Source organism: Chelonoidis abingdonii, chromosome 11 (assembly GCF_003597395.2).
Source record: "Chelonoidis abingdonii isolate Lonesome George chromosome 11, CheloAbing_2.0, whole genome shotgun sequence".
Taxonomy (NCBI): domain Eukaryota; kingdom Metazoa; phylum Chordata; order Testudines; family Testudinidae; genus Chelonoidis; species Chelonoidis abingdonii.
This window is the reverse complement of record NC_133779.1, coordinates 31,126,983-31,144,328: the sequence shown is the minus strand read 5'-3', so window position 1 is coordinate 31,144,328 and position 17,346 is coordinate 31,126,983. Positions and strand designations below refer to the sequence as shown.

The 17,346-nt window shown below is 56.7% G+C and overlaps 1 protein-coding gene across 1 annotated transcript in view; it reads right to left on the bottom strand.

Moving 5' to 3' along the window:
- Positions 1-1,664: 1,664 nt before the first annotated feature.
- The window catches only part of LOC116835817 (protein unc-13 homolog A-like), a 133,726-nt gene continuing 118,044 nt past the window's right edge, over positions 1,665-17,346 (bottom strand). The window contains 7 exon segments of the mRNA XM_032798978.2: positions 1,665-2,130; positions 6,259-6,418; positions 6,719-6,811; positions 12,668-12,815; positions 13,177-13,257; positions 13,599-13,655; positions 15,797-15,826. Of these exon segments, the coding sequence (XP_032654869.1) occupies positions 1,842-2,130; positions 6,259-6,418; positions 6,719-6,811; positions 12,668-12,815; positions 13,177-13,257; positions 13,599-13,655; positions 15,797-15,826 (858 nt within the window). The 3' untranslated portion in view covers positions 1,665-1,841.

Below are 17,346 nucleotides of genomic sequence, written 5' to 3'. Positions count from 1 at the left end.
TCCCCCCCATGCTCTCAAAGTATCGCTGGGGAACAGGCCCTGTTACTGAACTCCAATCGCCCCTGCAGCCAGGCTGGGGGTGGCAGGAGCTCCCCCAGATGGGGGGGCAGCAAAGGGTTTAGGGCCCCAAGGACCATCTTGCAGCGCTACGTGCAGAGCAAGCAGGGGCAGGGAGCTTTGCCCCATTGCCTTCCAAGTGCCCTGGGCCAGTGTGGGAGTCCTGCCCCTGCCCCACTGGACACTCAACACGAGGCCAAGGCAGGAATCATGGGCCTGTGACGCTCTCCCTGTTGGAAGTAGGGCTGGGGCGGGCAGGAATATTTTGCCTTTTATCCTGTAAAGCAACCCAGCCTCCTCCGTTGCTTCCCCTTGTCCCACCTGCTGCCTCGACCTCCCTTGCACCGAGGCTGCAGCACCATTTTCACTCCCTCTCGCCTCCACCGGCCGGCACCCGGCGGTCATTTAGTCACCTGCTTCCCCCTACAAAGGCAAAGACAGGCCCCTGACCCTGAGGCCTCAATAGGCGCCAGTCCCCCCTTTGCTGCTCCTTCTCTCCCAGGGAGGCTACCCTACTTCAGCCCCCTAGGAAGGGCTGCCTGTGGGGGTGGGGGGGAGATGGGGTTTGCACATCGCTGTCCCAGTGCAGGCGCTGCCTGGAAGGGACACTGCTTCTGCGGCTGCACAGTAGGCTCCTATTTGTAACTGGGAGCAGGACCAGTTCCCAACAGCGCAAGGCACTGCCTCTTCCCAGCTGCACTGGCCTCCTGCTGTCCCCGAGCCCACCGGGGAGGGAGGTTAGAGCTGAGATCCTGGTTCTTTAGTGAGAGGCCGTCTCACGTGTGTGCAGCCCTGTGGCAGCTTCACACCTCTCCTGCCCTGCTTTTCTGCTAGCACTCTCCTACTGCTGGCCTGCGTGGACAAAAGTGGCCCCAGCCCTGCTGCCTGGCCTCAGACTAAGCTGCTCTGAGCCACCTGCTAAGGAGTGCAAGGCCCTGGGGCCTATGCCACAGGCTTGGCTATTGCTGACTTAGCTTGTGGCAAGCTATGGCGTGAGAGGCAGCGGACTCCAAGAGCCACCAGCAAGAGCAGGCTGACGCTGGCCCAGGTGTATCCTTAGCAGCCACGCTCCTTGAAGGGAGCCCTGGAGGAGAACCCAAGGCCCTGTCTCAACCTCCCTGTGCCCATTGCTGCCTGGCTTATCTCTATTGCCGAATGAGGTTGCCATGAGCACAGGGCAGTTTGGACATGTGATGCTGCCTCCTGCTGGAAGGAATCAACCTACTCAACAATGTGGCATATCCCGTATACTGCTACCAGCTTGGGTGATTCTCCTGGAGCTCAGGGACGAGTGGAGGGGGGGCTGGATGGGCTGGGATCTAGCCTTGCTTCCCCCTGTGCCAACTTTGTGGCCATACTAGGTGGCTCACGTTTGTTCAAATGCTCCTGCCTCACAATCAGCATCAGGCCTTGGCTTCTGCCTCTCCCAGCACCTGTCATGACAGAAACAGGTTCGGGAAGAGGCGCTAAGGCCTCCCCTGCCAGCAGTGAGGCAGCTTGCACTCCCTGGGGGCTGCATCTTCCCTGCTCCATCGCAGCTGGGGCAGTGCCCTTGAGCTGCAGCCCAGGGATGCAGGGAGGGGCACAGAGCACCTGCTTTGATCCTTGGCACTGGGAAGCAGGCACCTGCTTGTGGCAAGGGCTTCTCGGAGGGGGGGGCTTCCTTCCCTACCAGGTGTGGGGGGCTGTGGATGACCTGTATGGCTTTTACGTGGCTGGAGGATGCTGTAGAAAAGGGGCAGGAAGGGGGTGGTGCTAGGGATGTTCTACACCTGCTCAGGCCCTTAACTGCTGCCTTCCTCGGCCGAGCGCGTGTCTGACTTGAGCTTCACGAACTCCTTGGCCACCTCATCGTTGTTGCGCTGCGAGAGGATGCGGAGGACGGTGAGGCCCGTGTCATCCATGTGGATGCGCCGGCCCAGGGGCAGCCAGCAGGCGCAGCTGCCCCGATGCATGATGTCCTTGAGCTGTAGCACAGCGATGCCCACCGTGCGGTCCTCCCGGGCGAAGCAGTAGTCCTTGACGCACACCTGCACCTCGTAGCACTCGGGGCCCGTCTCACTGCTCAGGGTGCTGCGCAGGAAGGAAGGAGATGGTTACTGGCCCATCCTCTGGGTCCTGCACGCCAGCCACTGCATGCACCGGGGCACTGGCGCTTTGCTGCCTTGGGCTGGGGGAACTACAGAGTGGAGCTGGTCACCAGCCGGAAGGAATGTGGCCCCTCTAGGCCCTCAGGAGGGGCAGCACTTTGGGACGCTGGTGGGTGCCTCTCCCTGGCAACTGTTGGGTCCCTGGACTATAGCTGCAGGTGCATGGGCAGTGGGCCCAGTGTGGCCTTCTCTGGCTTTGAGAGAAGGGAAAATTCTGCTGGCCACAGGGTGAGGGTCCCGAAGGCTGGAGCAGCCACAGCTAGAGGGACTGAATGTCACTGACCCCGCAGAAACAGGTGCTAGCGAGGCCAAGGCTGAGCTGAGGGCCTTGTGCGGCAGCTCTCCACATGTGTGCATACATGCTGCAGTACCATTCCCCACCCCGTAAATACAGCCCCTGTGGGACCAAGCGGTGAGGAGAGTCGGGGCTACCGCTCCCCCCCTGCCACTTTGGGCCTGCTATCAGCTGCCATCACAGCTACAGGAGGTCAGCAAGGCAGTGACCGCCCGGCCACACCACGGCTAAAAACTTCTTGCCAGAAACTGAACCTGGCACTGTGAAATCATGAGCTAATTCAGTTCAAACTAGATGGAAGGATAAACAAAACTAGATCTGTGACTAGGGTTTTTGATTTCAAAAGGGTTAACTTTAAAGAACTAAGGAAATTAGTTAGGGAAGAGGATTGGACTGAAGAACTTGTGGATCTAAAGGCAGAGGAGGCCTGAAATTACTTCAAGTCAAAGCTGCAGAAACTCTCAGAAGCTGCATCCCAAGAAAGGGGAAACAACTCACAGGCAGGAGTTGTAGACCAAGCTGGATGAGCAAGTGTCTCAGAGAGGTGATTAAGAAAAAGCAGAAAGCCTACAAGGAGTGGAAGATGGGAGGGATCAGCAAGGAAAGCTACCTTAGTGAGGTCAGAATACGTAGGGATGAAGTGAGAAAGGCCAAAAGCCATGTAGAGTTGGACCTTGCAAAGGGAATTAAAACCAATAGTAAAAGGTTCTATAGCCACATAAAAAAGAAGAAAACAAAGAAAGAAGAAGTGGGAACCGCTAAAACATCTGAGGATCGTGAGGGAGGCTAAAGATAATCTAGGCATGGCCTAATGCTAAATAAATACTTGCCTGGTCCTTAATGAGGCTAATGAGGAAGCTAGGAATAATGGCGAGAGAGATGACAAATTGGGAATGGGAGTATTGGAGGTAGAATTACACAATGTCATGAGTAGAACCAAACATCGACAGCTTATGGACTAAATGGCAAGCACCAGATAATTCATCCAGAATATTAAAGGAGAACTGCGCCATGAGAAATATTGCTACAGTACCCATATAAGCAAGAATGTTTAATGTGAAGTAAACTCAGGGGTTGTACCTGGTAACACAGTGGAAGGAATTGCTAAACATTAGTTCCTAATTTTTACTTAAGAAAAGGGCAAAAAAAAGTAATGCTGAGTAACTTAGGCCTGTTAGGTTTGATGTCTTGTTAGTAGACAAGGTCTTTGGGAAAAAATTTTAAGAGAAAGTAGTTATGGAACATTGAAGGTAATGAGTAATTGGGTACAAAAATACAAACAGGGTTTTACAAAAGTAGATTCATGGCCAAACCAACCTGATCTCCTTCTGTGAGAAGAGTAACAGATTTTTTTAGACAAGGAAACACAGTGGATCTAATTTACTTTCAATTTCAGTAAGGCATTTGACACAGTTCTACATGAGGAACTATTAGTTAAACTGGAAAGATGGGTGATCAATATTGAATTGAAAGGTAGATAGGGAACTGGTTAAAGGGAGAGACTACAAACGGTGCATACTGAAAGGATGAAACTGTCAGTCTGGAGAGAGGAGGTAACTGGAAGTTCCTCAGGGACGGTTTTGGGACCAATTCTATTTAATCTTTATTACTGACCTGCTGGCACACAATGGGACTGTGCTAATGAAGTTTGTGGATGACACAAGCTAGGAGGTATTGCTAACACAGGAAAGGACCGGGATATCATATCAGGAAGATCTGGATGACCTTGCTAAACTGGAATAATAGTAATAGATGAAATTAATAGAAAAGTGCGAAGGTCATGCTATTTAGGGATAATAATTAAGAATATTTAGGTCACTAATTGGGGATCAATCAGTTGCGAAGTAACAGATGGAGGCTAGAAGGACCTCGGATGATTGGTTGATCACAGGATGGACACTATGACACGCCAATGTGTGATGGCTTGCGTTATAAAAAATGCTAATGCAGTTTAGGATGCACATCACGGAGGGGTTATTTCCTGCAAAGATAAGGATGTGTTAGTACCTTTACAACGGCACTTGGTTAGACACTGTCATGCTGGAATATATGTGTTCAGTTCTTGGGTCTGCCCATAGTGCTAATACAAGGATGAATTAAAAACTGAACAGGTTTCAGAAGAACAGGGTCTATCTAGGATGATCTGAGGAAATGGAAAAATCTGTACATTATGAAAGGAGAATGAAAAAGCTTGAGTATTGTTAGCTCTTAACCAAAAGAAGGCTGACGGGGAGATAATGCGGCTCTTTTAAAAAGTACTCAGAGGGATTAAATATCACAGGGAGGTGAAAGAAATCTATTTAAGCTTAAGTACCAATGTGGACACAAGAACAAATGGACATAAACCTGGACATGAGGAGTTTAAGGACTTGAAATTGAGGATAGTAGGGTTTCTTAAACCATAAGATGGGAGGTGAAGTTCTGAACAGGCCTTCTCGATCAAGGGAGTAGCCTTAGGGGGGCAAAAAGACATATCTGGCTTCCAGTGACTAACTTGATAAGTTGTTATGAAGGCATGATATATGAATGATAGCCTAATTGGCAATTATTAGGCACTTTGAATCCTTGCAATTAATCAGCAGGTAAATATGCCAGTGGTCTGTGATTGGGAAGGATGTTAGGAGTCGGATTTGGGATCGGAGTGTGCTACCACAGAGAACTTCTCTTCTGGTGCTGCTGTGATCCTTGCACCTCACATCTCAGGGTTTATTGATCGCCAATGATTTGGGGTTGGAAGGAAATTTCCTCCCAGGGCAGATTGGCGACGGCCCTGAGTCTTTTAGCCTTCCTATACTGCGGCATGGGGCACGGGTCACTTGCTGGAGGATTCTCTGCAGCTTGAGGTCTTCAAGCCACAATTTGAGGTCTTCAATAACTCAGACATAGGTTAAGGGTTTGTTATAGAAGTGGATGGGTGAGATTCTGTGACCTGCATTGTGCAGGAGGTCAGACTAAGGTCAGAAGGGACAATTATGATCATCTAAAGTCTATGAGCTTCAGTGGAACAGCAGCTGGCTGAATAATTAATTAAACTAATAATCACTAGGGAAAAATGGCAACAATTCATAATGATGGTCATGTTTCATGGAGTCTGATTCCAGTGATGGCGGAGCAACGGGGGGGGGAAAAATTCATTTTTTTTGGATTTTGGCAATGGTGCTGTAGTGCCTCATGGGAGCTGTAGTTCACGTGCCTCATACTCCCATTCTACTCTACAGGCAGGGGTCCCCGGCTGGACTACAACTCCCACAGTTTCCCTCCTTAGAGCAAGGAAGCAGAGCATCATGGGAGCCCTAGCCGTGCTGACTCATGGGAGAAATAGTTCAGGAGCTTCATGCGCCCATTCCCTTTTATAGATAGGTCTCCCTGCCTGGACTACATCTCCCATAGTGTATCATAGTCTCCCTCTTGGCGGGAGGGAGGTGGTGCATCATGGGAGATATAGTCCCAGTGCTCTGTGCAGAACACAGACCATTTTTGTGAAAAATTTCATTTAGTCGAAAACCCAATTCGCCATCAAAACTCATCTTAGAACATTTTTGACCAGCCCTAGGTGGCACTTTGAACAGCATAGCGCCCCCTAGTGCATAAGCTGAGTCAGAGAGAAGCACAGCCATCACTGAATCACCACCTCCCACGTGCAGCTCATTTTCCGCTGCAAATCCCAGCCTGGCTCAGCTCTGCTTTGCTCATAAGCTCTTGGTCTATCGCGGGGGTGGGGGTGGTGGAATGGAAATGTGTGTCAAAGCCACTCACAACTGGAAGCTTTCATTGTATTTGGGGGCCCAGCTGTTGTTCTTGGACTTGGTGGCAAATTTCCTCTTCTTGTCGCTGAGATGGGGCCCGATGATGTTGACCTCGATGAAGGGCCGGAAGATGCCTGACGTCTGCCACTTGAGGTCATTAGCAGCCACGACTGCGAGAAAGGAAAGGGTGCATCAGCTGGTGGCGTGGGGCCACGGGGAGGATGGGGGACACTGGGAGGACCGGAGGGAAGGGGGCAGCCCAGCCCAGGCAGTGCTGTCTGCTCCTGGCCTTTGGCAACTGAAAGTTCAATTGCTGAAATGTCAACGTGGCCACAGGTGACGCACTCCTGTCCATCCCCCAACATCCCTGGCGGCAGGGCAGCGTCCTGGGCCAGCCACACCCTGGCACCCCTGGCACCCTGCCTCCCCTGTGCTCAGAGCGCTGGGCATGCCCCACGCCGGGTACCAACCTTTGACGGTGACTTTGTGTTCCCCGGTGCCAGGGTGAGTGAAGAGCTCCACGTGGATCGACACCTCCCCGACCGGGTCATCCACGCCAGCTCCTGCTCCGCAATGGCAAGGCAAGATGTGAGCACCCCCGCTCCAGCCAAGCACACACAGCAGGCCACATTGGGGCCACCCTGCTGGAGGAATCAGGTCACCAGCTTGCGCTGAGCCCCTCAAAGGCAGAGAGGAGACGACTGCTCATAGATTCCCCCCCATGTTCCCCTTCCCGTCCAGTGCCAGCGTGAGCCGCTTGGGGGGCTGTAGACAGACAGCTGCAGCCACCCTCTCGCTCCAAGCAGGGCCCCGGTGAAAGGAGCATGGTGGGTGTCCCATTGCCCTCCCACCCCACGCAAAGTGTTTTCTTACCCTTCCCTAGGGCCAGCCCCCTGAGACGCTCCTACACCCGCCATGGGCCTGATGTCCAACCCCCACAAGTCCACCGCTGGCAATGGAGCAGCGCTGGCTCTAGTCTGGCTTAAGGGAGATCGCTTCTCCCCCGGACACCTTAGACTCTTCCACTCCCCATTGAGTAAACGAGGAAACAGCTGCCCAGTAACAGTGCAGGCTAGTGGGCGACTACCTGGGAGGCAGGAGCTCAGTGTCCTAGGCCCAGCTCCATCACTGTCCCAGGCAAGTCCCTTTGGCTCACGGCCACAGAAGGGTTGAGGTGCTACTGCTGAACTCCCAGCCCCTTTGTGGAGCTGGGCTCTCCCCTCGCATGGCTGGAGTGTCTTCGGGCTGGCGCTACCCCCAGTGCCTGGATCGTGCCTAGCACAACTGAGGCTGCTCTTGGGTTGCATGGGAAGGTGCGGTGCTAATGCCCGCGTCATGGCTGAGTTGCACCCGGCAAGTGGCAGAACCAGGCCTAGAACCCAGGAGTCCTGACCCCACACTTCCCCCGCTCTGCTGTGCGGTGCCAGACACCCAGGCAGCCCTGCGCAAGCCGCAGCCCAGCCCGCGTAGGAATCGTCTCCTCGCTGCCAATCCTGAAAGCATCACGTTGCCAGTGCTTTCAGCATGACGTGCAGGAGCCAGCGGCCGCTCCCCGCCCGTCGGCCAGGGCAGGAAGGGGGTTCATGGCTCTTTTTACCATGAACTGTAGAAAATGGCAGGGCCCAAGCTAACTGGAATAATAAAATCACTCCATTATTGAGCCATAAGTCACAGGTGGCAGCTCATGACTTTGGGGACTGACCAGGCCAGGCTTCATACTCTGTAGCTCATCCAGGGGCTGAGGCCGGGTATCTGGGCAGGACCGTGCCTGAGGCTGAGTGAGGGCCAGTTATGATGTTTTGTTCTTTTCTAATGAGTCCCTGGGAAGAGACTTGCCTTTGGCTGCAGGAAGGTTGGGCTCAGCGAATTAGGCTGCTCCATCCCCACCTGCTGGGTGGTGCCCCGGAGCGGAGGAGGCTGCCTGTGGGGCTGGAAAGCCCTGCTAAGGACACACAGGCAGCCCCGGAGTCGGGATGCTCCTGCTGACAGCTCTGCTGAGCTGTGGGGGAGCCGGAGGGGAAGAGTCGTATTGGCTAAGCTGAGCTAACCCAACACGTTTCACCGGGGGCTGCTTGGATCCATCAGCCCAGATCCCACCTGATTTTTGGCAGCAGCTTCTCCTTGCCAATCCCAGTCACCTCCAGTAGCCCAAAATGCCACAATCACAGACTAGCAGCGCACAAGCTCATGTGACCTGAGCCCACCAGCCCCTCCCCAGCCCATCCCCTAGCTCCCCACACCCCATCCTACCCCGCAAAGGCTGCCCCCCCCCCACCTTACCCCCTCCAGGCAGGCCAGACAGGGTTCCCTGGGGCTCTGCATGCAGCTGGACGGGAAGGGGAGGGGAGAGAGGCTGGGGGCAGGTGCATAATGAACAATTCAGTCCAACTGGGGAGGGTGTGTGTGTGGGGAGGGGGGTGGAGAAGACATTTAAATGGCGGGGGGAGGGGAATCTTCCAAACCATCATGGAAAACAAGCCCGGCCGGAGAAGGTAAAGCCAACATGGGAATTGTCGTGTTCTGTGGGGCTGGAGGCTGATGAGCAAAGACCATGGATCACAGAGCCGGAGTCCCTCGCCAGCCCCAGCAGCTGCTTTTAGCTGATCTTGGCTCAGCTCTGAGTTGGGAGGAGCGGGGTCGGGGGTGGGGGAGGACACCCAAAGGCTCTGCGTCCAGCTCACTGGCCCCAGTGGGAATCCAGCTAGGTCACTCCCTCCCAGGGATTAGGGCGAGGTACAGCCGGCTTGTGGGGGAAGGGGGGCATTGTGCATGGGCCTCTACTGACTTGCCTGGGTTGGTGACTTGGGGGGGTGCCAGAAAGAGGGGAGCAGGGAGACAGCCTTTGAGGAGGACCACACTGAAGTCGTCCGCCCCCCCCCCGCTTATTGTGGAAGGGGTCAGTCTCAGCCTCTAGCCCACGCAGCCACGTTGCTCATACACACAGCGTGTTCCCTGGGCCCTGTAACCTATTGGCCAAATTGGTGCATGGTAGAGGATAACGGCTTACTACTGCTTACAGTTACCAGAGCACCTCCTGCAGCGCAAGTGGTAGAGGTTTGTACTGCAGCACTGAAGCTGCTGGATTGAAATGACCTGAGGTGGCTGGCACATACAGCTTCATCTCAAAGGTGGAGGTGATGGGACCAGGCCCCACTGCTGCTCCATAGGGGGTGGGGTGAGGGGGAACCTCTCTGGATCCATAGCCTTTGGCCCCTGCGTGCCAAAGAGACGCACTCATGCCTCTTTTTCTTTTCCTTCCACATCTGCACCCAACTAAAACAATAACCCCCATCCCCCACCGGCCCCCGGAGTCACATGCTGAGACTCGCTCAGTCCATAAATCGAGGGAGGGAGGAGCGACCATCTCTGTGCTCAATGCAAGCATGGGAAACATACAACACAGAGACCCCTGCACCAGGCTGAATGGCACCAACACACGAGGGCTGGAATGCAAGTGGCGGGGCCAAGCTGCATGGGGGGGGGAAATGGGGCAGCCCCACCCCCCGCATTCTGATGCAGTCATTCCACTTGCTTATGGCGGGCAGGACTTTTTTTGCACCCGGAGCAAGGCTAGTAAGAGTCTCCGTGAGGCTGGTGAGCCGCTGGCCGCAGCTGGGCCCCCTCGGCTCCCTTTGGAGCCCAGTATTTAAAGGCTGATGCTGGGCTGGCCTGGCTCTGCTTTCCACCTCCCACACCCTGCCCCGGGCTTCGTTTTCTCCCCAAAGGTTTGGCTCCTTGGAGGCAGCTGAGCTCCGGGAGGGATCTCTCAGCTCTTCGCTGCAGCCATCTCATCATGAGGGTAGTGGTGCGGGGGGACCAACTCCGACTCCCCTTCACATCCCACCCACTTGTGAGTGCTGCGAATGCTGTGCTGGCGGGAGACGGGGGTCTGGCAGAGGCAGAATAAGACCTAATTCTTGCATCCCTGGGCTCAACGCCCAGTGACCTGGATTCACAGGCCAGAAGAGACCCCTGGGATCAGAGCACAGGCCTTAGAACGTTACCCACTGATTCCTGCAGCCAGCCCATAGCTCGTGGTTGAGCTAGATATCTTAGCTAGAGCTCCCAGTCTTGGTGTAGCTAATCCCTTGGTAGGCTGTTCCTGTGATTAATGACCCTCTCTGAGGCCACCTCCGCAGCGAGTCAGTGAGAAACACCAGGGCTGGGTTTACCCTCAGTTAGCTGGAAAGTCTGCCCACTTCCATAGGGCAAGTGCCGACTGAAAGCCAATTCTCATCGCGGGGGAGGTGCCTTGGAGAATCTAGGCCTGCGAGTTGTGCCGGCGGCCAAGGAGGGACGACTTGAAGGGAGGGGAATTGGGAAGAAGTGCCCATTTGTGGGGCCGAGGGAGGTTTGGGGTCTGGCTGGAAAGAAAGACACAGCCACCTCCCTGGTCCCCATCCCCAGCAGGTTTTAGAGCAGGCATTCCTCAGCCTGAATGAACAGGCTCCCTGTAAGCCATGTGACACTATCCTTCCAGCTCTCCAGGTCTTTGTGCCCCGATCCGGGTTGGAGGGACTGTTACTAGCTCTGGCCGGTTGGAGGTGGGGTGCTCAGGACGGGTGCATCAGGGTTCAGAAGTGTTAGACGTACCCTTCTCAGGATAAATTTCTTCACTAAGGGTAAACCTAATACCTTTTCCACCATAGACTAGTAAAAAGGTAAAAAGGAGAGGGACAGGGAAGAGAGAGGAAGGCGACAAAGAGAGAGAAAGAAAGAGCACGTGTAAGGGAAGGCAAAGGGAAAACATTGAAAAATAGGGAGGAAAAACAACAGAGAAAGAGATCAGATCTCACAGACAGGCGGCAGCTTCAGCTAGAGAATCCAAAACAAGACGTTACGGCGACATTTGTGTTAGACAGCGGGGGGCGGGGGTGTGCTGGGAGCAGGACACCTCCAGGAGGAGGTTCTGAGCTATTTGGGGCCCGCGTCAGCTGGGGTGCCCCGCGGTCTGTGGAATTTGTCAGCAGGCGTGGGCACTGCACTGGCTGGGAGGGGGCTTTTTTCGCTGCATTGTTACTCCTGGATCCCTGGTGCTTTCATGCAGGTTGTTACTGCGGACTGGAGGCTAATTAGCACCAATTGGGAGGGCGGTTCCTGTCCCACTACAGATGAATCACACGATCCACCACCAGTAACAAGTCACTGGAGCCCTGTGGATGTACATGGTCCTTGCCAAGGGGGAGCGGGCAGCATTACTATCTCCCAGCACAGGCCCTTCTGCACACCCCACTCGGCCACCAGACGGGAGGCACAGACAGGACGAACTCCCCACTACGCCTGCCAGGGCTCCACCCAGCCCCTGGCTGGTGCCCATGCGGATGGAGCAATGGCACACACTGGAGGGCCTGCCTGTGCTGTTCAGCACTGTAATTCCTTCTGCTGTGTGGAGAGTCCTGTCCGTGACTCGGTTTCTCCTTCCCCAGTGGTCCGGGCCAGGGGGAACTCCCTGTGCTAACCTGAAGTGGAACAGGCCTGGATGCGAGGCAGGAACCAGTGCTGGCGGCTGTGGCCTGGGAGAGGGACCTCATGTGGAGCTCCCAGTGACACAACAGGGTTAACCCCTTCCGAGCTGGGCCCTGCACACGGGGTCCATCCCCCAGTGCTCCTTGGGCACACTGAGAATTTTATTTAAACATTTTTGGAAGCAGTCAGTGAGTTGGGGCACCCGGCTGGAAGCACCCGGGGCCTGATTTTGGGGGGGGAGGGGGGGGGCTGGTGGCCCATAATGCCAAAGGGAGCTGGGGGGCTGGGTGCCTCTGACAATGAGGCACCAGGCTGAGCTCCCAAAAGCTGCGGCACCAAAACCAGTGGCTACCTTGGGAAGGCCCCCTCCTGCCCCAGCGATGCCCCGGCTGTTGGCTCCCCTTGGCCTGGAGCCCAGGCATGCAGGACGCAGCCAGCACAGCTGCTATTCCTGGGAGTCCCGCAGGATCCCTTTGCATCCCCCCCCCCCCCCGATTCCCCTGCTGTGTGTGCCCCGTAGGTGCATGTAGCACTCAGAACAGGGGCCAGGCTGCCAGCCTGGGGGCTCTTGGCACCTCTCCCTAGCAGGTGGCATAGCAGTGCCAGGGCAAAAATGCCCCACCACCGATGCCCCCTGCCTACCAACTCTCCGGCACACCAGGCAGGGCAGCAGAAGGGCTGCGACCCTTGTGTGCCGATGCCCCACTGCAGCTCAAGTCCTATTTCACTGCTACCCGAGGAAGAGCAGGATGCACCCACAGCAGGTGCCCTCCCCACAGACATGCCCGGCAAGCCGGGTGGCACCCAGTTCACTGGGCGGGGCCAGTGGCCCCATCCCGGATGCACCCAGGGCACTGGGTGGAGGTACTCAGGACACCAGTCAAGCAGGAGGACGCAGCACCTGTGGCAGACCTTGGCGGAAGCTGCGTAAAGGGGGCCATGGTGTCTCTTACCCTGAGACGACTGAGTCTGCACGAAGGTTTTGATGAGCAGGTCGGTGGCCTGCGTGTAGAGAGACAGGGCGTAACGCAGCGACTGCAGGTCGGGGCTCTTCTCCAGGAAGGTTTTCTTCAGCCCCACACCTCCTGCATGGAAATATTGCTGGGGGGTGGGGGGGGCGAGACAGAGGAGACCAGGTGAGGACGGAACCATGTGGGGTTTCTGGGCACAGGTGGGCATGGCTGGACAGCTACCCGAGGTGCCAGCATGGTGGGCAATCTACTGTGGGTACAGTCCCAGAACACCCCGGCAGGGAGGTCTCTGCTTCTCCTCCGTGCCACGGGGCTGTTGTGGGCAGATGGGGAATCCTGCTGCAGTTCCCTGGCTGGATGGTGCGGGCACCTCTTACGTCTCCACTCCCAGAGATGGGGGCTTCACCAGACTGCATTAATCCCCCCCCGTTAGCAGGAGGGAAAGGTGGGCAGGCAGCCAGCTGGGTGCAGGGCAGACGGCCCGGATTTACCTTGATGGTGTCCAGGGCCAGCTCCACCACGGCGCACTGCTTGGGGGTCAAGCTCTTCGCCTCCTCACGCACCATGTGGTCCTGAAACGAGCGAGTCACTCAGTGAGAGCCAGGGCTGTCACACGCCAGTCCCCAGCCAGGCAGAGCCAGGATGGTGTATCTGCCTCCTCCCCGGCTCCGTCACGAAGCTGGGGTGACAGGGGAGTGACGCTTTAGGGATGACAGGTGACTGATGTCTCTCAGTTACTAAACCAGGTCCTTTTCATGGTGCCTAATTAGCCTGGTTTCTTGCTGATCAGCTAAAGAGACTTCCAGGTGCTGCTGCTTATATCCCAGCGTTACAATCACTGGCTAAGTGACCTCTGGGGAGGAGCAGCCTCACCCAGTGATTAACAAGACCTGTGCTGGCCCATTCCTTTTACCTTCAGTTTGGACAGCTGCCCCAGCTCCTTGGCCGCATTGAAGATCATCTGGGTGCCCTGCAGCACACAAGAGAGAGAACAAATGGCAGAGGCTTGAAAGTGATTCTCCCCTGCGCGGGCTGGCGGCGCTCGGCCCACACCCAGAGAACGGCCGGCAGGGGATCGCAGGGCAGTGCGGAGGAGGGACACTACTGAGGTGTAGAATGAGAGGTGGGGGATGCGTGTGAATAGTGCCCGGTGGGTTTCCCTGCATTCATTTCACCAGGTCCCTTTGCCGGCTCGGCCCGGCAGCCAGATCAGCCGGCACGTGAAAAAATAGACTCACCTATATTTGTGTCAAGGAAGCAGCGAGCTGGCAGCTGTCTGCCTGGGAGGGTCCCCCCCCTGCTGGAGACGTTTGGGGCTCACGCAGGCTGATGTTAACAAACGCCCCCCGGAGCATCAGCCCAAATGATATTTTTGTGTGGGTGTGTGTGTGTGTGTGCGCGTGCGTGCGCACGCTCCGGCTCCGGCTCCGGCTCCCTGCCTGCTCGCACCCTGCCCAGGGCAGGTGTGGGACGCTGGGGGGAGCTCCCAGCCAGAGCTAAGCCCGATCCCCAACTCTCTGGTTACAAAGCAGCACTGCTCTCCCTGGTGCCCCGTGCAGGGCCTTGTGACCTGGCCCTGATGGCTGCACTGGCCAGGAACGAGTCCAGGCAGGAGGGGTGGAGTCCTTCCCTCCCTGACCTGCTGTTTGCTGCTGGAATTTTCAAAGGGGGCCTCAGACACAAGCCCTGGGCCCCCTGCCTGGATGGCTCCCCAGGGCACAGCGGGAGCCGGGGGCACTCGCTCACCTTCTGCACCCACTGGCCTACAAGGTGTCTTTCAACCCCCCAGCATGTCTGAGTCAAGATCTGACCCCCTGCCGCAGCATCCCCACCCTGGGTCCGGTGTCTGAAGTGCAGGAGTCCAATGTTCGCTCCTAATCCCCCAGGGCCAACATGTGGGGCTCAGGGTGGGGGAGGTCAGAGGGACAGTCTGATACCCACCTTGCTTCCCCTCTCCCCTCCATCCCCACAGAGAAACTAGCCAGAGAGGGCAAAGGCAGAGAGGACGTTTAAACAGGAAAGGAGCGAGCGTGGGCAACGCGGGACGGAGACACACAGGGGCTTGGAGGCGACACACAGGTGACAGGTTCCAGACTGGAGGAGGAAGGTCCAGCTTGCTGAGTTTTCAGGGACCAGCCTGGGCCCCCAGGAGCCATAAGGGACTATGTGATGCTCACGCCTCTGAGCGTCCTGCCTGCCTCCCCGACACCAGTTCTGTGCTATGGGCTCCCGGTGCCCGTCAGCTGCTGTGGTGCCACCTTGGAGCGGGCACCCTTTGGCCACGCGCCGGTCGACAGGTTCACCAGAGCTGGGGCTTGTGAAAGCTGACATCCTTTGGGGGGGATCTCATAAGGGAAAGGCCCCGCACCCCATCCCAGTGCCCCTTTCAAAGGGCTGCTCCCCTCAACGCTTTGCGACAAAGGAAACCCAGCCCAGCCAGGCCTGGAGGGAATCAGGATGCGGCCTGCATGTGGCGGGGTGGGCAGGAGAAGTCACTGCTCTCGGGCCCAGTTCGTGGTCTGCAGGGCCCCCACAGAGCAGCTGAAGGAATGGCAACAACCTCCCTAGTGCCTCCCAGAGCCCTTCGCTCCCCTCAGTGACTGACAAACCCAGCTGCCCCTCCAGTGCGCAGTGGACCCTGTTCCATGCCGCAGTGGGGCAGACTAGGGCACAGCCCGAAAGTGGGTCACACTGAGTCAGAGCCAGGACTGACTCCTGACCCCCCAGTCTCCTGCTCTAACCACTAGGCCTAGTCCCTCCCAGAGCCAGGAAAGAACCCGGGTGGCCTGACCCCAAGTCTCCCTCTCTAACCACTAGACCCCACTCCCTTCTGCAGGCTTTGGATAGCTGGGAGAGCAGGGCCTAGGCTGTCAGCAATGGTTCCATAGCCCTTGTCAGCAGATGGGCCCCCATTAACCCTCCCATGCTGGCCTCAAACCCCAGCCTGCAGGCAGGTCAGCGAGCTGAGCCCCAGTCAGCAGAGAGCTCGACAAGACACTGTCCCTGGGGAGCACAGGATGGGCGGGGGTGGGGTGGGGTGAGAAAACAACACCAAGAGGCACAGAGGAGAGACAGCAAAACCAAGCAGGCTTAGAATAAAAATCTCCTTACATCCGTGTGACTGGGCAGCTTCACCCTGCTCTGGAGAGAGAACAGCATTGGATATAGTTATCATCGGCAGCAAAGCGACCCGGCTGAGGACGGACCCGCCCCACCCTCAGAGCACGTCACCTGGGCCAAGCCCACCAGCCCGAGTGGACTCGGACCTCTGTCCTCGCCTCTAGCTGCAGCAAGAGTTGGGCCCAATTCTTTGCTGGGGTAAATTGGTGCTTTGTGTTGGCACCAGGGCACGCCAGCAGAGGATCTGGCCCATCGTGCTCACAGAGCTTTGTTCCACCCCCTGGCTGCTTGCAGACTTTAGGAAATACCTGTGATGAGGACATCAGTTCTCATGCAGCCCCACCTGCAAGAGTGTGATGGGTGCTCTCCCTGCCTTCCCAGGTGGCAGCTGCAAGGGGCAGTCTACCCTGCCCCCCCCCCATCCCAGGTATTATGGGGCTCCGTTTGCTTTCCTGGGGTGAGTAGCGGGAAGCACCTGATGACAATACTCTTACAGGGTCTCCAAGCCCTGTACAATGCACTAATCCACCAACCTCTCACTACTTGTAGCGCTACTGGGGAAACTGAGGCACACAGCAAGGCTGTGGCTTGATCAAGATCACACGGCAAATCAGTGCAGAGCTGAAAAGAGGCCAGGAGTCCTGGCTCCCAGCCCTCTGCTGCTTCCCTCCACAGCACAGGTGAATGTTTCCGGGCACTCCACAGAGCCAGCAAAGAGCTGCGCCCATGGGCGGTGGTTCTGTCACTCACTTTTAAGGCGCTGGCTAGCCAGGGTTGCTGCTCTTTAGACAAAACCCACTGCAGGTGGGCATGAAAAGCCAGGCCAGGACTAATCTGCCCCTGCCCCAGTGAGAGACGTGATTTACCACCTGGGCTACGGTGTGCTGGGCAGAGCAAGCGTTTGGACGACCTGGATTTCTGTGCCCACCTGGAGTGGACGCTTTTCGGCATCTGCTCCCATGCACAGCGGAGTCCCACAGGACTCCTGCCTTCCTCACCTTGACGCTACAAAGTCACTTTGCAGGAACAGCTATCGGCTAGCCCGCCTCAGGAGCAGAAAGGCTCCCCACACCTCAATATGGCATCAAATAGCCTCTCTGCTATTCGTGCACACACACACACTCACTACACACACACACACACACTCACTCAGTCTTCCACTGTCTCCCAAACCAACACATGCTGCTCCATGACTGGCCAGTTACCTACAGGAGACAGCAGCTCACTTCATAATGGCCTTGCCTGCACTGCCCGGGCATGTGCCGCCGGGCTCTCTGGAGGTGCATCAGCCCTGGCATTCTGCAGAGGACGAGCTTTGCTGCTTTTCCCCATAGGAGGCACACCATGAAATCCCCAGGAAGGGTAGGGCTGGGCTGTGGTACAGCCACGCAGATGCCTTGCTGCTCATTCCTGGCAAACCGTCCCCGATGGCCTGTAAGTGCCACGGCTGGGCTGACCCCCCTACCCCCGGCTTTCTGCACCCACCTGCTCTGCTCCAGCTCCGGGTGGCCAGTCTCCCCAGGCCAGGGGCAAGACACTGC